This window comes from Camellia sinensis, chromosome 7, assembly GCF_055761805.1.
Source record: "Camellia sinensis isolate YWXY chromosome 7, ASM5576180v1, whole genome shotgun sequence".
Classification (NCBI taxonomy): domain Eukaryota; kingdom Viridiplantae; phylum Streptophyta; class Magnoliopsida; order Ericales; family Theaceae; genus Camellia; species Camellia sinensis.
Genome location: NC_138967.1, coordinates 193,842,361 through 193,868,391, shown reverse-complemented (window position 1 = coordinate 193,868,391; position 26,031 = coordinate 193,842,361). Strand labels below are relative to the sequence as shown.

The following is a 26,031-nucleotide window of genomic DNA, read 5'->3' as shown; positions in this document are numbered from 1 at the left end:
TCTCTTCTCTTTCTTCTTTTTTCCACTTGGTGATTATGACTCTTTCTCTCTCTCTCAATTCTATCTCTAGATGATGTGGTTATTATAGCCAACATTCACTCGTCGATGAAGTTATGATCCAACAAATCTAGATCTCAAACCCAACACGTCCATGTAAGTATTTCAATCTTCTTCTTCCTTTTCGATTAGCCATGTTCGAGAGAGAGGACGCGAATCTGACACAGATCCCATATCCGTACCCGTGTCGTATCGACACGGGTATTTCGCCTTCAACTGCCGAGTCCATGTAACACAGGTTATATCTGATCATGTGACAGGGTATTTAGGGCATTTAAAAAACTTTAGTTGATGGCATAAGTTAAATCTATTAGTTGACTTAACAGTAAGTTAACTAACGGAGGGGTTTTTTTGTAATGTAGTTACAAACTTCAGGGAGGGGATGTAATTTGTAGAACTACATGGGTCTTATTGTATTAGTCTGAAACTTCAAGAGATGTCAGTATAATTAACCCAATTTTTTTTAAAAAAGAAGGTTTATTCTGCTAAAATTTTAAGTTTTTTTTATTTTTATAATAATGTTTAAGACTCCTTTTTTTAGGAGTTTCATGACCTCCAATGTGATATTGACCTTTGATGTATGTGTAAAATTTACTCATGTATATACAAACTCCATATTATGATTGGTTGAAATGAGAGTGAGATTATGGGAATTATGTATGTGGGGTGTCAATCACAATTGTTTTTTTTAATCCCCCTCAAAAAGAAAAGGCACATGAATTGTAATCCCCACGCGCCTCCGAAATCCGTGAAACACACTTCGTTCGAGCAACAAGTAAAACCCTAACCTTCTTGAATCTTTTACCGCTCTAATTTTAGGGTTTTGTTCAAACTCAAAATCAGCAGAGGAAAATGGCGATTTTTGCCGGGAACTTTGTCTGCAAAGCATCATTTGGTCTTCAATGTCGAGCCCTATTGATTCCCTGGTGAGAAAATCTTCAATTTTCCAAATCTCCTTTCATTTTCTTGTTTGATTTCGGAGAATTTGTCGGAAAATCAAAAGAAATTGAACCCAATTTAACTTCCTGGTTTTACTTTACTATACTTATGACTTCTCAGCACCCAAACAACATGTCAAAATTTCGGTCAACAAAAAGTTCAATGAAAAGTGGAGTACGTATATATGTGTCTGTGTTTTTTTCTTATGAGAAAGATTGAATTTTTAGGATGAAGAAGGGTTGTGGCATTGGCTGTTCGAGTGGTAGAGCAATATCTTCTTTCATTTTCTTGTTTGATTCCTGAGAAATTGTGGGAAAATCAAAAGAAATCGAACCCATTTAACTTCCAAGTTTTACTTCAGTATTCTTATGACTTCTCAGCACCCAAACAACATGTTAAAATTTCTGTTAATGAAAAGTTCAATGAAAAATAGAGTATGCATGTGTTTGTGTTTTTTCTTATGAGAAAGATTGAATTTTTAGGATGAAGAGGAGTAGTAGCATTGGGTGTTCGAGTGGCAGAGCCAATAGTTCTTCATTTCCAGTTAAGTACATTCCCAAGAAAACTTTGAAGAAGGAAAAACCTGAAATTTCCAAGAAAACATTGAAGACTGAAAAATCTCAGACTGAAAAACCTCAGACTTCTTCTACATCCAAGAAGGCACCTGAGAATAAAGTAATAAAAAATGGTTCGGACCATAATGCATTGAGATTTGAGGTTCATAATGATGGCAAGAGTTTACAGAGGAGCTTTGTGTTGGATAAAAACTCACAAAATCAAAATCAAAATCAAATGCCCATTCATTACTTAACCTATCATGCCAATCAAGGTAAAGTTGTAATTTTTTTTTCTAGTTTTTTTGTTACTTGAGTATTTAAATTAGCACAGTGCCCTTTCAAACTATTATTCTATTTCAATATTATCAATTGTTTGCACATATGAAATAAATAAATAAAAATTGAGCAATATTTCTCAGAATTGAAGGAAGAAACTGATTATGACGAGGGAGTTGTGGATTGTGAATCCATAGAAGAACCTAAGGAGGTTGTAGAGGAATTGGAGATTCATTGGGAGAAGAACCCTCACTATCAGGAAGCATTACAAGGTGTTAAAACTAATAAACAAGATGCAGAGAAGATGGCAATTGAATTACTTGCAACAAGGTTAGTGTATCATTTTGGTAATATATTTGTGAGTCTGGTTTGTTATTCTTTTGATGTGTAAAACCTACTAAAATACTGATTATAAAGGCATTACTTGAGTCATGTATTAATCTTTTTGAAAATAGTGGATTATATTGATCGGCAAAGTGTCTGTGATTTGTGTGTTCAACTTGTGGATGCTTTATCTATGCTTATGAACTTGCTTAACACTAGCACACACAATTTAAATTGGTTAGAAAATTTTAATTAGCTGGTAATATCACCTTTGAGCCCATTTATCCCACTGTACACTAGTTTGTGTATCCATTATGCATTTTCAATTTTAAAACCAGTATTATACGAAACAGATATGCATAGTTTGGTAGATACTTGATAATGAAATGTGATGCCCTTAAACCTAAGCTCACAATTATGGCATCATTAATGCCTACATATGACAATCGAAGCATCCAGTTTTATCAATGATTTATTATCAGTTTGATTTTCCCCTCATATTATTGTGCTTTAATTCTAAATTTTCAGATGTGCATCCCTAGAGGTACATTTTCGTGATTGTGTGTAACAAGAAGTCTTCTTCTTCTTCTTCTTCTTTTTCCCCCCCTCCAAATATTAAAAAATGAGAGAGACAGAGGGACAGAAGAAGAAGAAGTTATAAGTTTGAACTGTGTTTCCTTTCTTTACAGAGCATTTACAGCTGTTGAGCTGAGAAAGAAACTGTATGGGAAGAGATTTCCTCCTGATATTATTGATGCAGTGATCATGGACTTCCAGAGCAGGTTTGTAACCAAGTAATAGGAAGATTATCCTTTTGAATCTTTCTTTCTTTGTTCTTCTTCTTCTTTTTCCTATCATTCTTTTTGTTGCACTGGATTACATTTCTTCATTTTCTAACCAGAAGTGTAAGCCTGTAACATTTCCCAAATCCAAAATTTTTATTTTATGAGTCCCATTTGTGTCTTTGACTCTTCTAGTTTGTTGTAGGGGTTTGGTCAATGATTGCTTGTATGCTGAAACATTTTCCCAGTCTAGGTTTTCTTCCTCAAGTTGGGGACCGAGGCGGATCAAGCAAGTAAGCAATTCTCTTTGTATCTATTTCTTCTGGTGAAATTTTATGGCATAAACCTTATCAATGTGCTTCTTCAAGAATTTTGTGGCTTTCTTAATTAGCTTTCTTAATTAAAGTTGGCCCAAATCCTTTTTTTTTTTTGGGTGAACAAGGGGCCGCAGCCAAAACAAAGATAAAAAGACCTACAAATTAACCATCCTGGGGGAACTAGTCCCCTGCAGATCATGATCCAAAGCTATAGCCAAAGAAGGAGGCTCAACAACCAGCACCTCACTCCGTACATTCATCCCAAGAGCTTCTTTAGCAAGAATATCTGCACACCCATTAGCCTCTCGCTAAATTATTTGAATATCCTATTCCCAATCTGGGTCCATCAAATCCCAAATTCCTTGACAGATATTGAATTGAGGGTGCATAGGAGTTGCCTTTTTAACAGCTTGAATGGTTTCCTATGAGTCAGACTCAAGGATAATCCGGTGATGCTCATGCATTCAAGCAAACTAAAGCCCCTTCCAAATACCCCACAGAATGGAAGAAGAGCCCACTCGATGCTTGAATCCACCAAGCCACGAACCTTGGGCCGAGCAAATTAGTCCACCACATGCAGCATGACCACTTCTCTTTGCTACCACACCATCAACATTTATCTTGACCTGAAAGAAATAATGTATAGAGAAAGAGAGAGAATAAATTGTATGTATTATTATTGATTGATGTAATGTTATATCTATTACAATGATTCATGATTCCTATATATAGAAGAGAGTGAGTGTGTAGTAGGTAAGGAGTAGGTGAAGTGGAGGTGGTAGTGGTGTAGTGGGTTAGGTTTAGTGGAGTAGGTGAGGTGGTAGTGGTGTAGTGGGTTAGGTTTAGTGGAGTAGGTGAGGTGGTAGTGGTGTAGTGGGTTAGGTTTAGTGGAGTAGGTTTAAGTGGGTGAAGTAGGTGGAGAGTAGGTGGATTTTAGCAGCCCCCCGCAAACTCAAGGGGGATAGGAACTAACCAACTTGAGTTTGGAGAGAGTAACAAAATAAGAAAATACATAAAAATAAAAGAGGATAGGTGACACTGTATGGTCGTGTCAGACCATTGGTGAAGACACTGGATGGTGGTATCATAACGTTGTAGAGGACACTGTATGGTGGTGTCATACCGATGTAGAAGACAGTTTATGGGGTCATGTCGGACCGTTGTAGCAGATAATGCTGTGACAGTTGTTGTGACAGTTTACGGAGTCTTGCTGGACCCTTGTAGAAACTAACCGGAATCAATGTCGGGACAGTTTACAGAGTCTTGTCGGACCCATAAAGGAGCTAATCGGAATCAATGTAGAAGACAGTTTATGGGGTCATGTCGGACCGTTGTAGCAGATAATGCTGTGACAGTTGTTGTGACAGTTTACGGAGTCTTGCTGGACCCTTGTAGAAACTAACCGGAATCAATGTCGGGACAGTTTACAGAGTCTTGTCGGACCCATAAAGGAGCTAACCGGAATCAATGTCGGGACAGTTTACAGAGTCTTGTCGGACCCATGAAGGAGCTAACCGGAATCAATGTCGGGACAGTTTACAGAGTCTTGTCGGACCCTTAAAAAGTCGCACCCTCAAAAGGTGTGCCCAATCCATAAAAAGGCGTGCCATCAAAAGGCGTGCCCAATTCATAAAAAGATGTGTCATCAAAAGGCGTGCCCAATCCATAAAAAGACGTGCCATCAAAAGGCGCGCCAGACACGCGGCGATGCACGTGATCGACAGTGCGCGTGTCGGCCTCTTCGTCATGTGCTATATAAATGAAGGCGGAGGCTGAGAGACCATGTAGAAATCAAACCAGTCTGAAACCTCTGAAAAACTCTTCGTGGGCTGAGAGAGATACACTGGTAACACTCTGTAAACACTCTGTAACCAACCCATCTCTGAAACACTCAGCAACCATAACATGGCCTCTTCTTCCCGTCCAGCTACCCAGAACATGGCCTCCTCTTCCCGTGGTCTGCTTACGCTCTTTCCGGAACTGAACGAGTCCACAAGAGAAATAACTGGTGCGGTGGCCAGTGAACCCCAACTAAACACTTCTGGGTTTGCTCCTTTGAACTTTCCGATGCGGTCGGTGGAGCAAAAAATGGCGGTGCAAACTGATATTGAGGCCAATCAGTATACTCTGAAGTCATGTGTGGAAACCATGACGGCGGTCACAAACTTGTCGCACCGGCTGCAGAGCAGGACAAATGAGGTGCAGCAGTTAAACGCCCAACTGGCTCTGCTCCAACGCATGTATAAGGATGCGCGAGCAGAGATAAGTGTGCTAAAGGCGGAAAACAAGGAGCTGAAGCGGAAGGCCACCGTTATGTTCCGATTTGGAGGGCCGCCATATGCTGTAGTGGAGGAGCAGGGAGGAGTGAACTTGCTTGGTGGTCTAGGAAGCACGGAGGCAGCACCGTCAAGGGCCGCTCAGGACGGAGGCAAAAAGAAGAGACCGGCGGCAGAGTAGAGAAGAAAAATCCCACTGTGGGTGTGGTTGTTGTTGTTGTTGTTTTTTTTTTTTTTTTTTTTTTTTTTTTTTTTTTTTGGTGTAAAATGGTGATCGGGGTGAGCCCCAACATGAATAAAATAAGGGAAGGTTTGGTGTGCAAATTTGTATTGTTTTTTTTTTTTTTTTTTTTTTTTTTTTTTTTTAATATATATATATATATATTCTATATATTCTAGTGGGATGAATGATGAGTTGTATGAAACGATGGGAACAAGTCCATGTGGGTTAGGGAATGGCGATGATAATGTGTTGTGGGTGGTGGAAAAAGTAAAGTGAGAGGGAGACACACTGTAACATATTAACATAGTTTATCTTAGGTTTACCGGCACATTCCTTTTCTGAAGATATGCATTCCAGCTCAAACCACTTCAAATAATTCACAAATCTCATCATCACCTCACGTGATAAGAAGACAAATTTGCAGCTGTAACACTGCCCAACGTGGGTGAACAGTTGGTTGATAAAAGTCCTTTGGTGAAGTGATGGCGAATCATCCTCACTCTTGAGCCCCTCCATTACACCAACTTTGGTACCGTTTACCTTGGAAGGGGCTTGTGCATTGGCCTTAACCTGCAAACCCCCAGTGGCAGCAGATTTTGATTTAATCCCTCGTGCATCCACATTTGCTGGAGGTCCTCCAAGCTTGCTGGATGTCTTGGCACCAGAATCGAGTGGAGGAGATGCAACTGGAAAAAAATGTAGAAGTAGCGGCGGTAGCAACCATTATGAAAAATCTATCACCAAGCTGAGAAGAATCTGGAAGAGCACGGTAGAAAACGTCAGAAATTGGATGTTTTGGTGGCAGATTCGAAGCTGTCTGAGTGCGGAAAAGCAGTTGAGAATTGCGTGATTAGTGAAGGTCGTTTGGTGGAGAACGGTGAATCAGAGACGACGTCTGCGAAACAGTGTGCATCTCCGACTTCAAATGTGACAAACGAGCCTGAGGTGGCTCAGAAATGCCCTAAGTTAGGCATGACTTCTGTGCGTGGAAGGAGGAGAGATATGGAAGACGCTGTGGCCATTCACCCCTTGCTTTGCCGCCGGAGTAGTCAGAATCCGGCGGATTTGCACTTTTTCGGCGTTTACGACGGCCACGGTTGCTCACATGTGGCGATGAAGTGCAAAGATCGATTGCATGAGATAGTGAGAGACGAGCTCGAAAGCCACGAAGAAGATTCGTGGAAGAAAATGATGGAGCGAAGTTTCTCTTCTTGCAGAGTTACGGCTGTGGAGAGTGGAAGGTATGTGTAGAAAATTCCAGCGGGCAGCAAAGGCAAAGGTGTCGGCCGGCTGCCCGCCGGTGAGAAAGAAATACAGGCTTAAATCTTATCGCTCTGATACCATGAAAGAAATAATGTATAGAGAAAGAGAGAGAATAAATTGTATGTATTATTATTGATTGATGTAATGTTATATCTATTACAATGATTCATGATTCCTATATATAGAAGAGGGTGAGTGTGTAGTAGGTAAGGAGTAGGTGAAGTGGAGGTGGTAGTGGTGTAGTGGGTTAGGTTTAGTGGAGTAGGTGAGGTGGTAGTGGTGTAGTGGGTTAGGTTTAGTGGAGTAGGTGAGGTGGTAGTGGTGTAGTGGGTTAGGTTTAGTGGAGTAGGTTTAAGTGGGTGAAGTAGGTGGAGAGTAGGTGGATTTTAACATGACCCATCCAGTTGAAGGTCGTTGCCATGCAATATGAATAGAGGTCATACTCGGACCCTTGTTCAAACGGTCCTTATGAACCTGGAATTCATGCACTCTACCCTTAATATATTCCACTAGTTGGAAAGGTTCTTCAAACTTTAGATCATGAATTTGTTGATTCCGCCAAAACCATGAAGAGGACATAGGGCCCACAAACAAGAAGGGCCAGTTTTTCGAGCTGGAATCAACTCTCTACGGTAATCCCAAATTCATATCTATCCACTGGTTTAAAGGTAGTGAAAAAAATAACATCCAGGGGGAGGGGGGAATATTTTCTTGCCAAATCATTCTTGCTCTTGAACAGTCTCAAATAGCATAGACTGTTGATTCATTGCGGTGGAGACAGAGTGCATGACAAATCAGGTGCTAATTGTCGCTGATGCTTCATAGCATTGGTTAACAATCGATCACTCCGGGCTAACCACGTAAAGTATTTCTATCTATTCGGCCCTTTAGCCTTCCATACTAGTCTCCAATCCTCTTGAGATTCCTCCATTTGAGTGTTTTGACTCCGAATAGATAGATAAGCAGATTTGGTAGAGAAAGTACCGTGAGTAGAATGTTTCCACGCTAGGTGATCGGTATTTTCTTCACCGCTAACTACCACAGGTAAAAGGAGCTCTAATATATCTCTCGGAAACCAGTATGATAACCTATTCCAATCCCATCCACCATCATCTCGCCAATAATCAGCAACTTTCAAGATCAATTCATCCCTAGATGGAGGGGTAAGACACATTGAAGGAGAGGAATGTCTCCAATCCATAGATCCTGTCACGACCCAACCCAGAGGCTTTGGGCTGGAATCGCAACTTGTTAATTAATTGTAATATTAACAAATTAAATGGCACAAGCGGAGGTAGAATGGAAGTAAAAAAAATAATTAAATAGAAAATTTACTTCATTAATGGTCGAAAATATATCCATGGGGCTTTTATTATTTTATTATGTGGTGACATAACTTTAGAAAAAGAAAAGAAAGAAAAAGAAAAGAAAACAAAGTGTAACAGGTTGACATCAAATTTCGTGCGGTCCCACTATACGAGGTTACAGTTCTTCTTTACAGCTTATCACCTGAAAGGGGTAATAGCTATAAGCACACTGCAGAGTGAGAAATATTATGTCAAAACTATAGGAGATACAAAATAACAAATTATTTAAGTGGTACAAACTGAAATATAGAAATTATGTAAATAAATAATTATAACCACGGTACAGAACAGAACAGAGGTCACTGGAGTGACAGTCAGAACAGAAGTCAATGGACTCAGGACAAACAGAGAGTCACAAAGTGACCAAACAGAGGCTAATAATTATTTAAGTCTCCAAAGGCATGGGACTCCCATAGTGGTACTTATAAAACATAATTGTTTAGGTGCCGTTTGGTAACACTTACGTTTTCAGTTTTCTATTTATATTTACAAAAATTTTAAAAACTCAAATAAAAACTTGTTTGGTAAATTTTTGATTTATAAATCAGTGGTCTCAGTTTATAAATTTGGCAAAAAAATGTAAACCCAAAAAATGTGTTTCCATTTTGAGTTTTCAGTTTTTTTTTTTTTTAATCACCCAACACTAGTCACCACCCGCCACCATTTTCCACCACTGTCTTCCGCCACCACCATCTTCCGCCACCACCACTCACCACCTACCACCACCTGCCACCACCACTCACCACCCACCTGCCACCACCACCCGCCGCCACCACCCACCTGCCACCCACTCGCCACCACCACCCACCCCTCGCCGCCGCCGCCACCCACCTGCCATCCACTCGCCACCACCCACCACCTGCCACTACCATCCATTGCCAGCCACCTACCTGCCACCACCACCCACCTGCCACCAACCCGCCATAGCATAACCACCACCACCATCCACCATAGCATAACCACCACCACCACCACCATCACCCACCACCCACCCACCTGCCATCCAACACCACCTATTCGCTACCACCCACCACCCGCCACCATCACCCACTCACCACCTACCCGCTACTACCCGCCATCCGCCATCCGCCATCCACCTGCCACCACCACCACCACCCACCCACCATCACCACCCGCTACCTACTAGCCACGACCACCCACCCACCATCCGCCACCTACTTGCCACTACCACCCACTCTCTACAACCCGCCACCGTCACCCACCCACCTACCATCACCACCCGCCACCACCTGTCACCACCACCACCCACTCGCTACCACCTACCACCCACCACCCGCCACCGTCACCCACCCACCCACATCACCAACCGCCGCCTACCCGCCACCACCACCACACGCTACCCACCTGCCACCGCCACCCACCACCACCCACCACCACCACCCACTCGCTACCACCCACCACCGTCACCCACCTACCCGCCGCCGCCACCACCACCACCACCACCCACCCGCCACCACTTACCACCACCCGCTACCCACCACCCATCGTCACCACTTTTCACCACCGCCTTCTGCCGTCACTTTCCACCACTTGCCATTTCTCACTCTTTTTTATATTTTAAATTTTTTTTAAACATTTTGTCAATTACCAAACGCGTTTGTAGTTTATGTTTTTCTAAAAATGAACAAAAAAAAACAAAAATCAATTTATAAAATTTTTGTAAATATAAACTGAAAACGTAAACCTTACCAAACAGATAAAATCATTGTCAAATAATTTTTAAAATTTAAACAAACATATCCATGAGTTTCAATTTAAATAAATAGAGTTCTGAAAATAATCAACGTAATCAAAATATTAGTATAATTTATAAAACACAAATTGCGTAAAATAAGTTATGGTAACTTAAAACGTACGTAAAATATATTATGGTGACTCAATGTATAATATAACCCACCTTAATTTTAATTCTTACTATTTTCTTTCTATTTACGCTGGCTTTTCGAGGCCCTTTTTCCTCAATCCTTTTTGTGATTTTTTTTTTGGCCTTCGATTCACCCCCTTATATACTTGAGCTTTACATGGTGACTCACCCTTATTTATTATCCTCTTGGATGATTCACTTATCTACCTAATAGGCTTAACAGGTTGCTTTTTCTTTAGGTGACTAGCGAATAGTATACCTTTTACCATATTTCCTTTTTGGCCCCAACTTTTATCATAATTTCGTAGTTGTGTTGTTTTGGCCCCAAATAATATATTAATCGCACTTTTAATAAACCAATCACGAATTAGATTACACCTTAGTACGTACAACTACATAATAATTTATATTTATATATTTATTTTATTATTATTATTATTTTGTATTAACATGGTGTTAATTAAACGTTTGGGGCAAGGCTGATTATGCGGGTTGGTCCGAGATATTGTCCGCACGTGTAGGCACGACTCTGCCTCCACGATAAGTATGCTACATCATCAGGATCTGTCTCCACGATAAGTATGCTATATCATCAGGATCGGCCTGTACATATATTGGCCAACCCATGAATTGGGCAAGGCCTGGATGTAGTCGCCTGACTATGTCTTCAAAGTCTCTCCATTCTTCTGGCGAGGCGGGGGCATGGTGCACTCCTAAGATTCCCCCCAAACTCATAGCCTCGAGCTCATTCCAAAAGGCCTCATCAAGAATAAACTTGGACATTCCTACATCACCAGAATTAATCATGATACAAACATAAAATTCTACAAGGTTAAAAAATCATTGCTCTGATACCATATTTGTCACGACCCAATCGCAACTTACTAATTAATTCTAATCTTAACAAATTAAAAGGCACAAGTGGGGACAAAATTGAAGTAAGAAAATAATTAAATAGAAAAGTTACTTTGTATGATCAAAAATACATCCATGGGGCTTTTATTATTTTATTATGTAGTGACATAATTTTAGAAAAAGAAAAGAAAACAAGTGTAACAGGTCGGCATCAAATTCCGTACGGGTCCTACTATATGAGGTTACAGTTATACTTTACATCTCATCACCTGAAAGGGATAACAGCTATAAGTACACAGCAGAGTGAGAAATATTATGCCAAGAGTATAGGGGACACAAAATAACCACGGATAGTTATTTAAGCTAAAACAGTAACATAACTTTATTTGAATAAACAAATTATTTAAGTGGCAGAAACTGAAATAAAGAAATTATGTAAATAAATAATCATAACCATGGTACAGAATTGAACAGAATAGAGGTCACTGGAGTGACAGTCAGAACAGAAATCAATGGATCCATGACAAACAGAAGACCACAAAGTGACCAAATAAAGGCTAATGGTTATTTAAGTCTCCAAAGGCATGAGACTCCCGTGGTGGTACTTACAAAACATAATTGTTTATAAAATCATTGTCAAATAATTTTTAAAATTTAAACAAATATATCCATAGGTTTCAATTTAAATAAATAGAGTTTCGAAAATAATCAACGTAATTGAAATATTAATACAGTTGATAAAACACAAATTGCGTAAAATAAGTTATGATAACTCAAAACATATGTAAAATATATTATGGTGACTCAAGGTATAATATAACCAACTTTAATTTTAATTCTTACTATTTTCTTTCTATTTACGCTAGCTTTTCGAGGTCCTTTTTCCTTAATCCTTCTTCTTGTGAATTTTCATTTTTTATTTTTGTTGGCCTTCGATTCACCCCCCTTATGTACTTGGGCTTTACATGACTCACCCCTTATTTATTATCCTCCTGGATGATTCACTAATCTACCTAATTGGCTTTTTCTTTAGGTGACCAGCGAATAGTACACTATTCACCATATTTCCTTTTTGGCCCCAACTTTTATCATAATTTCGTAGTTGTGTTGTTTTGGCCCCAAATAATATATTAATTACACTTTTAATAAACTAATGCCGAATTAGATTACATCTTAGCATGTACAACTATGTAACTATTTATATTTTATATATTTATTTTATTATTATTATTATTTTTTTGTATTAACATGGTGTTAATTAAACATTTAGGGTGTCATAGATCCAACCAGAAATTGATTTCACTGCCATTGCCAACCCTCCATTGAGTCCCATCCTTAACCACTAATGCCCCTTTCGAGATACTTCGCCATGTGTATAAGGAATTGGATGGGCATGGATCCCATAGCTTTTTACTCAAGGCTAAGTACTTGTTACGGAGTGCAACAACCCAAGGAGTAAACTCATGTAGAGCTTGCCAACCTAACTTTGCTAAATTGACATCTCTCATATTCCGTAAGCCCAGACCCCCCCTTAGCTTTAGGCTTGCACACCTTTTCCCAGGCCACTAAAGACATACATTGGTGAGTTTGATCCCCTCTCCATAAAAATCGGCGATGACATTTATCAATGGTAGCACAAACAGAGCTAGGAAGGAATGTAGACTGCATGGCATAAGCAGGAATGGAAGATGTCACCGACTGAATAAGGGTAGCTCGGCCAACCAAAGACAATTGACGGGCCTTCCATCCTGCTAATTGATCACGGACTTGATCAATAGTGTGCTTGTAAGTATTCTTGGAGACCCTATTGTGTAGTAGTGGAACACCCAGGTATTTTCCCAATCATGTGTATACTTTCGCCTAATTTCTCAATACAGAAGTGGAAGAGGTAAGGGGAAAGAGGGTCTCATTGCCGTAACCCTCTGGTTGGTTGAAAACAAGAAGTGGATGCACTGTTCCAAAGGACCGCAAGCTGTGTTGTAGATACACATTTCATAATTAATGAGACCCAGGAAGTAGGGAAACCAATCTCATTCAAAACCTGTTCCAAAAAATGGCCATTCAATTCGGTCGTATGCCTTTTCAAGGTCAATTTTAATTGCCATGGCCCCTTTTATACTTTTGGACGTTTTCATGGAGTGAAGTAGCTCTTGAACAATCACTATATTATCTGTAGCTTGTCTGCCAGGGATAAAACTTCCCTGCAATGGACTAATTATCTTAGCCAGAAAAGGGCATACTCAAAACACTAGAATTTTAGACAAAATTTTCATCGTGACGTTGCTTAGGGAGATGGGGGCGAAATTGATTCATATTAAAAGGATGTTTAACCTTAGGAATGAGGGTGATTAGAGTCTTATTTAAGTCCAATGGGATTGTGAATTATGTAGTTTATATTATTCATTAAGGATAGTTTAGTACTTTAGGTTGTTAGGGTTTCATTCTATTAGAGCTTATATATTTGTACTTCTTTTGATTAATCAATATACACAAGTTTTCTCATCTGTTATCATGGTATCAGAGCCACGTTACAGACGTTAGCATACCTTTCGCAGAAAGCATCGACCATCGCACCATTGTAGCCCCTTTCTCTCTCTTCGCAACGCCTTCGCCGGGGGTTCTCTGTTCTCTTTGTCGCACTTCGAAGCTCGACCCATCGACTGGTACCTTTGGTTCGATCGATTCTGTGTGACTCTGCTTGGTAATCTGTCTCTCCCTCTGGTTCACACGATCAAAGCAAAGTCTGATCTTGTGCTCAACTTCGCTCTAGATCTGGTATTTGAAATCAACTTCGCTCCAGACCTGAGTTTAGGTTCAGTTTCTCTCTCTCTCTCTCTTTTTGCATTGCCTTGGTTCTCTCTCTGATTGCTATTTGAGGATGATTGGGTCACAATGGTTATTATAAGTTTGACCTCACTGATTATTTAATTATAGCAATAGTAACTCTGGATATTTAATTGTGACTCTACTTTGACTATACTGTGTTGCCTAATTATAGTATCATGGCTGACGATAAATTGCAAGCTATTACTACTAAATTAGATGGTACCAATTATTCTTATTGGTCTCATGTAATGAAAAATTTTATAATGGATAAAGGCATGTGGAACTATATTATTGGTATGACTATTAGACCTATGGAATCTCAAGAAACTGAGGCCGATGTTGCTAAATGGGATAAGGAAAATGCACAAATTCTTACTTGGTTTCATAATTCAGTTCAAACTACCGTTGGTATGAATTTTTCCAAATATTCTACTTCTAAACTAGTTTGGGACTATTTGAAGACTATGTACCTTGAGTCTAACTTTGCAAAACAGTATGAACTTGAGATGTCTATTCGCAGTGCTAGTTAGAAAGATAAGTCCATTAAGGAGTTCTACAATGAGATGACTACTTATTGGGATTAACTTGCTTTGATGGAACCGTCCGATTTGCAGTTACTTGACATTTATATCAAATATCGGGAGAAACAACATCTTGTTCAATTTCTTATGGCCCTTCGTGATCAATTTGAGCCATTTCAGGGAGCTATTCTTCATCGGTCTCCCTTGCTTTTTGTGGATGGTGCTGTCAGTGAGCTTATTGCGGAAGAAACTCGGTTTAAGGTGGCTCATGGTACTCCTACTTCCTAATCAATTTTTGCCACTCCTCCGCTGTTACCCACTCCATCTTCTCATTTATTTCAAGTTACTGGTAAGCCTAAGCCTCGGGTTTCCATGGATGAGTGCAGCTTCTGTCATCAGAAAGGCTATTAGAAACATGCATGTCCTAAACTTTTGCAGCCCAAGGGTCGTTCATCTGGTTCACCATTCGCTAAGCCGACATTTTCAGGATCTCGCTCATCTGCTGCTTTTTATGCACCAGTTTCTGAGAATGATCCATCTTCCAATATGCAGTCTATGTTTGAGCAGTTCAAGTCTTTCATGGTGGCCAATCCAAATCTTTCGTCCCAAGCCTTGGCTATGACTACCACTCAGTTCGGTTTGTTTGGTTCATCCACTTCAGGTAATATCCATACTTCGTGGATCTTTGATTCTAGTTGTTCACATCATATGACCCCTGTTGCATCTCTCCTCAGTAATTGTGTCTCTCCTTCTTCTTCTATCACTATTGCTACTGCTAATGGTTCTTCTATGCCTGTACACTCGGTTGGTTCTATTTCCTGTTCCCATTTGTCTCTTTCTCCTGTATTTTATGTGCCTCACCTCTCACTCAGTCTTATTTCTATTAATCAATTATCTGATTCCAGTTTTGATGTTGTTTTCTCTTCTCATTGTGTTGTACAAGACCGAGTATCCAAGAGATAGATTGGGATCAGGCGTAGAGTTGGAGAACTATATATCTTGGACAGCTTGCATGTTCCTCTAGAAGTGTCTTCTACTGCATTGTCTTCTTTTTGTTTAAACAATAAGTCTTCTTTGTTTTATATTTGGCATTCTAGGTTAGGTCATCTGTTGAGTAATCGGTTGAGGATGTTAGTTAGGTCTGGACATTTAGGCAATTTTCCCATTAGTGATATTTTTGAGTGTCGTGGTTGTAAACTGGCTAAAATGTCTGCTCTTTCTTTTAATAAAAGTAGTTTTATTTCATCTTCTCCTTTTCAATTGGTCTATACTGATGTTTGCGGTCCTTCCCCTATAGTTACCAAGGGTGGTTCGCAATATTATGTAGCTTTTGTGGATGATTACAGTCGGTTTACTTGGGTTTATTTGATGACTTGAAAATCTGATTTTTACAAAATATATTCTAATTTTCACTCCATGATTCGCACTCAATTTTCTACCACCATTAAAATTCTTCATTCTGATTTGGGGGGTGAGTATTACTTGTCTGAGTTTGAGGAGTATTTAGTTACTCATGAAACTATTCATCAGTCTTCGTGTTCTGACACTCCTGCACAAAATGGTCGAGCTGAGCGCAAACATCGCCATCTCCTTGATACAGCTCGCTCTTTAGCCCTGTTTGGTAGAGCTGTGGGAAAGTGCTTATAGCTTATGCCTAAACAGCTTATAGCTTATAACTTTCAGCTTAAGCTGATTTCCAGCTTATTCTTAAAGCATCTCCTGCCCCACTCAAAGAATAAGCTGATTTCTGACTTCCACAAAGCTATAAGCTATAAGCTATAAGCTAAACCAAACACATTAAAATAGCTTAAATTAAGCTGAAAGCTGAAATAAGCTGTAAATAATTTCTGCCAAACAGGCACTTTGTTGCTCTCATCCCCTTCTGTTTTCTGGGGAGAAGCTGTGCTCACTGCTGCATATCTTCTCAATCGGATGCCTATTCCTCTTCTTTCAGGCTTATCTCTGTATGAGCGTCTTTTTGGTGTTACTCCCAATTATTCTCTTCTTCGTATTTTTAGTTCTGCATGCTTTGTGCTCCTTCGTAAACGGGCGCGCTCTAAGCTTAGTTCTCGTTGTGTCCTATCTGTCTTTTTAGGGTATGGCATTAATCAGAAAGGTTATCGGTGTTATAATGCTGCCACCAAAAAGCTATATGTGTCTAGGCATGTCTTTTTTTTAGAAAAACTACCCTACTACACTATACCTTCCACCCCTGTTCCTATTACTAAGGATGAATTGGTTCATGTTGACCCATTTCCTCCTAATGTTTCTCCTGATGAGTTTGTTTCTGACCTTGAGGTCTCTACTTTGCTTCTTACTAGCACTTCTAATACCTCTCCAGCTACCTCATCTCCAACTCCCGCTTCTCCTGCTCCTCTTATTGTTTATCAACGTCGCAAAGTACTTCCGAGCTTGCCTGTCTCTAGCTTTACTGTCCCTCCAGCTGTTTCTTTGGATCCCACTCCTCCTGCACATCGCTTCCCAAAGCGAGATCGTCATCCTCCAAACTGGTATGGTTTTGGTAATAGATGTTTTCCCTTTCCTATCAGTCTTTTCTTTCTTGTGTTCATACATATTTTGAGCCCAGGTCTTACAAGGAAGCTTGTCATGATCCCAATTGGATTGCCACCATGAATGATGAGTTAACTGCTTTGGCTAACACTCAGACTTGGGATTTGGTTCCATTACCTGCTGACAAGAATGTTGTAGGCTATAAATGGATCTATAAGGTCAAAACCCTTTCTGATGGGTCTTTGGAACGGTACAAAGCTCATCTAGTTGCCCAAGGCTTTTCTCAGGAGTATGGGATTGATTACGATGAGACTTTTGCCCCCGTTGCCAAGATGACTACTGTTCGTACTCTTATCTCTGTTGCCGCTGCCCATCACTGGCCCCTGTTTCAACTAGATGTCAAAAATGCTTTTTTGAATGGGCATCTTGCTGAAGAAGTGTATATGCGCCCTCCACCAGGTCTCTCTCACCCTCCTGGTGTTGTTTGTCATCGTCGCCGTGCTCTATATGGTCTCAAGCAGTCTCCTCGTGCTTGGTATGAGCGATTTCACTCTGTTGCCCTTCAGCTTGTTTTTTGCCTTAGTCATCATGATTGTGCTCTCTTTGTTTGGCGCACTTCTGTTGGGCTTGTTCTCCTTCTGTTATATGTGGATGATATGATCATCACTGGCTCTTATTATAGTACTATTGAGGAGGTTAAGCATCAGTTGTTTCAGGAGTTCGAGATGAAGGATTTGGGGTTTCTTTGGTATTTTCTTGGTAGTGAGGTTGCTACTTCTCCTACTGTGTATCTTCTCTCTCAGACTAAATATGCCCGTGATATTCTTTCTCGTGCCAATCTCACTGATGAGAAAATTGTTGACACTCCTCTTGAGTTGCATGCTAAGTTTTCTGCTTCTGATGGCGTTCCTCTTGATGATCCCACTTTGCATCGCGAGTTGGTTGGGTGCCTTGTTTATCTCATCGTTACTCGTTTGGATATCTCCTATGCTGTGCACATTCTCAGTCAGTTTGTTTCTGTTCCTTGTTCCATACACTGGACTGTCTTACTTCGTACTTTGCGTTACCTTCGTGGCACTTTGTTGCAATGTTTGCTGTTATTTGCCTTTTCGGACTTGACTCTCCGTGCCTATGTTGATGCTGATTGTGCAGGTGACATCTCTGATTGTAAATCCACTTCTGGTCTTTGTGTTTTCCTCGGCGATTCCCTCATATCCTGGAAGAGTAAGAAACAGTCTGTTGTTGCTCGTTCTACCGTTGAGGCTGAGTATCGTGCCATGGCTCATGCTACTTCCGAGATCGTTTGGCTTCGCTGGCTTCTTTCTGATATGGGTGTCTCTCTTTTTGATCCGACTCAGTTGTATTGTGATAATCAGAGTGCTGTCCAGATTGCCCATAATTCAGTCTTTCATGAGCGGACCAAGCATGTTTTAATAGATTGTCACTTTGTCAGACAGCATCTTTAGGCTGGCACTACTTGTAAGAAATTATGTATTATTGATTGATATTTGATTGATGTCTTACAAGATGATTAATTACAATTCCTATACAATCTATATATAGAAGAAAATGTGGTAGTAGGTGTAGTGGAGGTGATAGTGGGTTAGGTGAAGTGGAGTGTGTGGTGAAGTGGAGGTAGGTGAAGTGGAGTGTGTAGTGGAGTAGGTGAAGGTAAAGATGGGAAATTCTAACAGCCCCCCGCAAACTCAAGGAGGAGAGAAACTAACCAACTTGAGTTTGGAGAGAGTAACAAAACAAGAAAATACATAAAAAATAAAAAATGATAGGAGACACTGTATGGTCGTGTCAGACCGTTGATGAAGACACTGTATGGGGTGTCATAACGTTGTAGAGGACACTGTATGGTGGTATCAGACCGATGTAGAAGACAGTTTATGGGGTCATGTCGGACCGTTGTAGAAGACAGTTATGGTCGTGTCAGACCGTTGGTGAAAATGTTGTGACAGTTTACGGAGTCTTGCTGGACCCTTGTAGAAACTAACCGGAATTAATGTCGGGACAGTTTACAGAGTCATGTCGGACCCTTGTAGAAACTAACCGGAATCTATGTCGGGACAGTTTACAGAGTCTTGTCGGACCCATAAAGGAGCTAACCGGAATCAATGTCGGGACAGTTTACAGAGTCTTGTCGGACCCATAAAAAATCGCATCCTCAAAAGGTGCGCTCAATTTTTCAAAAGGCGTGCCATCAAAAGGCGTGCCCAATCCATAAAAAGGCGTGCCATCAAAAGGCGTGCCCAATTCATCAAAAGGTGTGCCGGACATGATGGCGAGGCACGTGGGCGCCTTGGCTTGCGTGCCCGTTTGTCGGCTGGTGGCAAGAGGCGCGCGATGCGCGTGGCTGCCTCGGCTATAAGACAGAGGCTGAGGCTGAGGCAGAGAAAAGCTGCGAAAAACCTCTGAAAAAACAAAAACTCTTCTTCGTTTTGCTGAGAGAGATAGTCCGTAACACTCTGTTGTCTGAGAGAGATTTCTGAGAGAGATACTCTGTAATACTCTGTGGCCCAGAAAATGGCTTCATCTTCCCGGAGTCTGCTCACTCTCTTTCCCGACCTCAATGAGTCAACAAGAGAGACAACTGGTGCGGTGGCCAGTGAACCGCAACCAAACACCTCTGGTTTTGCTCCATTGAACTTTCCGATGCGGTCGGTGGAGCAAAAAATGGCGATGCAAACTGATATTGAGGCTAATCAGTATACTCTGAAGTCATGCGTGGAAACCATGACGGCGGTCACAAATTTGTCGAACCGGCTGCAGAGTAGGACAAATGAGGTGCAGCATTTAAACGCCCAACTGGCTCTGCTCCAACGCATGTATAAGGATGCGCGAGCAGAGATAAGTGTGCTGAAGGCGGAAAATAAGGAACTGAAGCGGAAGGCCACCGTGATGTTCCGATTTGGAGGTCCACCATATGCCGGAGTGGAGGAGCAGGGAGGAGGCAACTTGCTTGGTGGTCTAGGAAGCAACACGGAGGCAGCACCGTCAAGGACCGCCCAGGATGGAGGCAAGAAGAAGAGACCTGTGGCAGAGTAGAGAAGAAAAATCCTGCCTGTGGATGTGGTTGTTTTTTTTTTTTTGTTTTTTTTTTTTTGTGTGTGTTTTTTTTTTTTTTTGTGTGTGTGTTTTTTTTTTTTTTTTTTTTTTTGTGTAAAATGCTGATCGGGGTTGATCCCGGCATGAAAAAAAATGACAAGGTTCTGGAATGAAAACCGAGGTGGGTGTGAATGGATTTTTTTTTTTTTTTTTTTTTTTTTTTTGAAAAGAAGAATAAGCATAATAAATAAAATGAAGTGGTGAAGCCAGTGAAATTTATGAAGGCTAATATAATATTTGGTAGTGGGAAAAAGAATGATGGTCTTTGCAAAACAATAAACATAAATATATATATAGAGATATATTAAAATAAAAGAAAGTGAAGTGGAGTTGATTAAAAAAAAAAAAATATTGACATCAAAAAGTGCATGTGGGTGGATGTGTGTATTGGGTGACCTTTTACAGTGGGTGAGTCACATGGGGAGAGAAAAGCAACACACATATGCATGTGCTCTCTCTGCCGATTTTCATGGAGCAAAATCATGATGATAATTTGCTTTTCTAGTGGTAGGGCCCACCAGCACAATTCATGGACCATTCTTTTGATTATACAACATGGAGCATCTCTGGGAAAGAAAAATAGAGAGAGAGAGAGAGCACAAACATGGGTTTGTCCAGACAGCAAGAGAGCTGGGATGAAGATGAGGCTTCCCATTTCTCTTTCTTCATCACTTGACTCCTTGAAAAATTTTGCAAGGCCCTTGAGAGCGACATTGTCCCTGTCGAAGTATGCGTACATGGCGCGATAAACATACGACACATTGTATTCCACATTGATCTGTTCGTTGATCGCAGCTTCGCACTCATCGTGGTACCTCTGGCGAGCAAGCGAAATCTGGCGGGAGATAGGGATCATGAAATCTTCTTTCTTGACCTCTTCAAATGGTTTGAAGATCACACCTGTCTGCGCCAAACTAGTCTCCGTTGAAGCCGAGACAACGAACCCATAACCCCTCTTTTTGTCCCCAAAACTCGTAACAGATGATGAGGAAGGTGAGCTGAAGCTAGGATGTGATGATAAGGGTAGTCCAAGTCTAAGACTAACCCCGTGCATGGAGGAGAGAGAAACAGCCGGACAAGTTGCCTGCGGAAACATGATTTTAGAGAAGAGAGAGAGACGTGGGCTTTGGTGATCGATGGCGCAAGTGGCGAAGAGGACGGAGGTGAGCTGAATGAGTCAGCTCGACTCGCCGGTGAAGCCGTGGACGACGGCGACTATTCCGATGATTCAGTTATGGGATTTGTGGCAGCGGATGAAAGGTATGTGTAGAGGTCCGGCGGGCGGCCAAGGCGAGGCTGCCGCCCGCCGGTGAAGCGGAATTACTAGGTTGTCAACCTTGCTCTGATACCATGTAAGAAATTATGTATTATTGATTGATATTTGATTGATGTCTTACAAGATGATTAATTACAATTCCTATACAATCTATATATAGAAGAAAATGTGGTAGTAGGTGTAGTGGAGGTGATAGTGGGTTAGGTGAAGTGGAGTGTGTGGTGAAGTGGAGGTAGGTGAAGTGGAGTGTGTAGTGGAGTAGGTGAAGGTAAAGATGGGAAATTCTAACACTACTACTCTCCCTTTTGTTCCCTCCTCTCTTCAGTTGACCGATTTTTTTACGAAGACTCATACTGTTGCTCGTTTTCGTTTTCTTGGCAAACTTTCGATGCTTTCTGCTCTCGCATCCTCAGTTTGAGGGGGTGTGTGAATTATGTAGTTTATATTATTCATTAAGGATAGTTTAGTAATTTAGGTTGTTAGGGTTTCATTCTATTAGCGCTTATATATTTGTACTTCTTTTGATTAATCAATATACACAAGTTTTCTCAATTTTTATCAGTCCCCAAAAGCAAAAGTGTTCTGGATGATTGTTGTGAGAGCAGGCCCAACCACATCCTAATATTGTTGATAGAAAAAAGGTTGTATTCCGTCTGGGCTGGGGCTTTATAGGGACCCATTGAAAAAACTGCATTCTTGACTTCAGTAGCTGATACAGGACGGTTGAGCATGGTCATTTCTCTAGGGGATAAACTCGGCAATGATTGGATCATAGCGGGAGGGAGTAGAGATACGGTGTTCAGACTGGAACAATTTCTGAAAATGTTGTATAGCCCTAAGCTGCAATTCCATCCGATCAGTACACCAAGAGCCATTATCATTCTTTAAGGCCATTATTCTATTTCTTTTAGTAGAAGTATGGAAGAAGCGTGTATTAGCATCCCCAAACATGAGCCATTTTAACCGGGACTTCTGCAACCAGAGCAGTTCCTCTTGAAGAATTATGCCATTATACTCTTGAGTAAGCTGCGACTCAAGGTGTTCTAGAAACGGGTTAGGGGAAGAGCCCAAGGCATTCTGTATACCATTCAGCCTAGCCAAAACCTTTTTCTTTGTCCAAAATATATTCCCGAAGACTTCTTTGTTCCAAATAGTAACAACATGTACAAAACGATCAATTGTGAGGGGCAAGCTCTTTTCTATAAAACTCCAAGAGTGATGAACTAAATCATTAAAAGTAGGATGAGTCAACCAAGCTGCTTCTATCCGGAATGGATGCTTAGAGTGTTGAGCGACTGTCCCAAACAACGAAATAAGTAAGGAGTAGTGATCAGAGTTTACCCTTGGAAAATGCTGGACCCACGCCTCTTGGAACAAATTCCACCATTAATCCATACAAAATGCTTGATCAATTCTTTCCTTAATATTCGTGATCCCCTCTCTTCCATTCGTCTGTGTAAAATTCAGTCCTGAAAAGCCTAAATCCGTTAAATGACGCCTGTTGGTGTTTTCCCAAAACACATTCATTTGCCGCTGAGATGAAGGAGCACCCCCATGTTTTCTGAATTAGACATGATCTGGCTGAAATGACCAGCCACCAACCACGGTAAAGGGAGCCCACAAGGTACCCTCGCGAGGTAATCCCAAATCCATGTTTTTTTGCTACTTGATTTTCTTAGCAATTGCTAATCTTTTCCTTAGAAATGATATTTTCTTGAATAAAGGGACTCAAGTTCAAGTCTTCTTACCTATTAAAAAGATATAGTTTGGATATGTTCTTCTCTATGTTGCCTGGAAGCAAAGAAGCATGGATACGGACACGCGACATGGCATGGATACGACACGGACATGACGACACGCAAATTTTCAAAAAATATAAGATACGGCATGTGGGGGCCACACATAAAATATATAATTTTATATATTTATTATATGTTATATATATATATATATATATATGAATATATCATTTAAAGATAATAAAAATGCAATATGACACTAATTTTTATAAATTTAGATGGTTTTTTGTTTTCTTATTATAAAATAACGCCTAATTAGTACACATTAATGTGTGTTTTATTATTATATCATAAGTTATTTTGTTCGAACTTATAATTAGTTTCATCTGTGTCTAATCCATAGGCACGTGTGTTTAAGTGATAGATATGTGTGTCCTCCAAGTGTCCAAAGAGTGTCTGGATCTTTAAACATATTTCTATGAATATTATTACCGATTTTTTTACATTTATTCCTACCAAAACTCTACTCCCTAGACTTCCATTCAATATTTGATTTTTTTTTTTTTTCTAAGAAACCTTTCAAAAAATAAATTGGAAATAATTTCGGGATCACTAAATTTATAATTCTCAAATAAATGTGTACCATGTTTTGAATAGACGTTCCAAAACATAAATCTTAGCGATTTCTGGTAACACTGGTTTCTCTCTATTAGAAACCTATAGTAGTTATGCTTCCATTGCTTAATGTTGGAAAGGGTGGAGTATAGTTCACAATAAGCTGGAAAATAGTGTAGTTATTTGAGGTCTTGATATGTTAATGTACTATAATTGGAATGAACAATAGCCTTGGAGGAAATATATTCTGTGCCTTGTAGAAAATTTCTATCGTGGATGGTCATTTTTCTTTGTTTATATGATGATTGTTGAGAACAGAGACATGAGTTTAAGAGTGCAGGTTATTACATTCTTTGTTTTCAGAAAACAGTTCAAAATTGGAGGAAACAATAAAATGTGTTTTCAAACAATTTTTCATTTCCTCCTCCTTCCCTCACCAGTTTAACCAACCCCTCCGGCCACCCCGTCCCTATGGTGAATTGATAATTAAAAAATGAATATGCTAAAACTTACAGACACTGAATCAACTCAGAAAGTCTTTTCTTTTGATGTTGGAATGCCTCTTTGTCATGAAATTTTTATAATTAGCTTTTTTCCCCTCTTTCACTGTTTGATCTACAGAAAAAGGAAGATGGGAAACAAACATATTTAGGATTATCCTAAGAACTTAAAAAAAATTGTCAATCTTCCCCACCCCCTTGCTGATGCCCCTATTGGACCAGGCAACATACAAGAAATTTGTTGGCTTGTAAGTATTTCAAGCCATTGAGATTAATAATTGTTGTGCGGTGTCACCTTGACCCAGGTGGTTAATACTTGGCTATGAAGCACCGTCAATTCAAAATGGGTGCCAGGTTCGTGTCAAACACCAACACACCGGAACACGTATCAATTTTTTTAATTATTTTTTTAATAAGACACTTCACAGACATATGTGTCTTGTGTTTGGACACACCTCAGGACACTTTTGTGAGTTTATTTTTTATAATTTTAGAAAGCTGATTGAGTTCATTTTTTCCAAAATTGTTGTCCCGTATCTGTGTTTCTTAGATACTTGGAATTTTTGTTTAAAATATAAAGACTGGTATTTTATTTGAGCTTTTATTATCATGGACAAAATTCTTGCCACTGAATATGATGGAGCATTGTTGGATCAGGCATTATTCAAGAAAGGAGTGAGTGAAGTTGACGCAGAGAAGGCAATAAACTTGGTTTTTCAAGACAGTGATCAAGAATCAAGACACGGCTTGTCTAAAGTCTCGATGGATCATTTATTTGTTCAGGCCTCAAAGCAGTGGCTCCGTGGTCGAGATGTTACCAACGAAACACGGAAATCAAGGATTGTTCGGTGGCTTCAATATCGCGGTTTCAACTGGGGTGTTATTAGCTCCATCTTGAAAAAGCTAGAATCCGAGAACCCCCCTTAGAGAGGATATCTGATTCTTTTGCCTTTTATGAACTATGTGGTCGGTCCTGTTTCAGATGATCGCTGACTTCAGACCCACCCATCATTTTTGTCATGCATTCCACATTGGGACACTACCAACCAATAGTTCCAGTTGGGCCTCCACTTGGATAAATTGCTTTCTTGTCAGCCTACCCAGTGCCAACCAGGTCTGAAAACAGAAATGTTGTGACACTAGGGTGCTATTCGTGGGATCAATGGGCATCGTCACTGAAACCAAAGTTTACACCAATTCATGTCTGTAAGTACAATGTTACTGGAACACCCTTAATTGTGTTAATGCTCTGTCTAGTCATTGATGTGTAATTGTATAGCAAAACCCACTATTTATTTTGGCAATTAGGGCATATATAAGTATCATTTGGTCCATATAGTTCATTTGGATCTCTAACTTACCCTTATTGATGTGCTTGTACAGCAAAACCCACAATTTATAATGGGCAATTAGGGCATACATAAGAATCATCGGATCTATATAGTTCATTTGGATGCATAAATTTCTCTGTGTGAATCAATATGGAGACATTGCTGACTTACCATTGTTGTGATGAGCTTGGTTTTACAGTACATTCATGTTGTTTCAGTGTAAATTAAATATGCTTTTGACCTGATTGTACATGTTATCTGAATTAGATAGTGCAAAGTCTTGTAGATCAACAAGATTGGAAAAAAGGTTTTTCAATTACTGGAAAGTCTTACACTGAAACATCACATGAACAAGTGATGTGAGGAGGGTAGGACCATGTGAACACTGCTGGAATGGCTGGCTGAGAGAGAGAGAGAGGGGTAAAGTGAATATGGGTTGACTTGGAAAAAGACAGCAAATCCAAACCAATTCCCTAG

The 26,031-nt window shown here is 40.2% G+C and overlaps 1 protein-coding gene across 3 annotated transcripts; it reads left to right on the top strand.

Annotated features, from left to right (window-relative positions):
* LOC114302295 (regulatory protein RecX family protein) lies at positions 1-25,736 on the top strand. 3 transcript variants are annotated; one of them, XM_082880284.1, is made up of 7 exons: positions 1-153; positions 877-983; positions 1,479-1,825; positions 1,973-2,159; positions 2,843-2,935; positions 3,141-3,228; positions 24,881-25,736. In XM_082880284.1, the coding sequence occupies exons 2-7, from the start codon at positions 910-912 to the stop codon at positions 25,148-25,150; spliced, it is 1,059 nt and encodes a 352-aa protein (XP_082736410.1). In that variant the 5' UTR covers positions 1-153; positions 877-909; the 3' UTR covers positions 25,151-25,736. The 3 variants fall into 3 exon arrangements, with proteins under 3 accessions (XP_082736410.1, XP_082736411.1, XP_082736412.1); XM_082880285.1 differs by having other exon boundaries at positions 31-153; positions 904-983; XM_082880286.1 differs by lacking the exons at positions 1-153; positions 24,881-25,736 and adding an exon at positions 13,643-13,881 and having other exon boundaries at positions 794-983.
* Positions 25,737-26,031: the final 295 nt, after the last annotated feature.

What these genes read in the sequence shown, in the direction of transcription:
- LOC114302295 (XM_082880284.1), top strand. Translation starts at nt 910, where the DNA reads ATGGCGATTTTTGCCGGGAACTTTGTCTGCAAAGCATCATTTGGTCTT. An exon ending in ATTGAATTACTTGCAACAAG is followed by an intron (nt 2,160 to 2,842) that starts GTTAGTGTATCA and finishes CTTTCTTTACAG; the next exon opens with AGCATTTACAGCTGTTGAGC. An exon ending in ATCATGGACTTCCAGAGCAG is followed by an intron (nt 2,936 to 3,140) that starts GTTTGTAACCAA and finishes AGTTTGTTGTAG; the next exon opens with GGGTTTGGTCAATGATTGCT.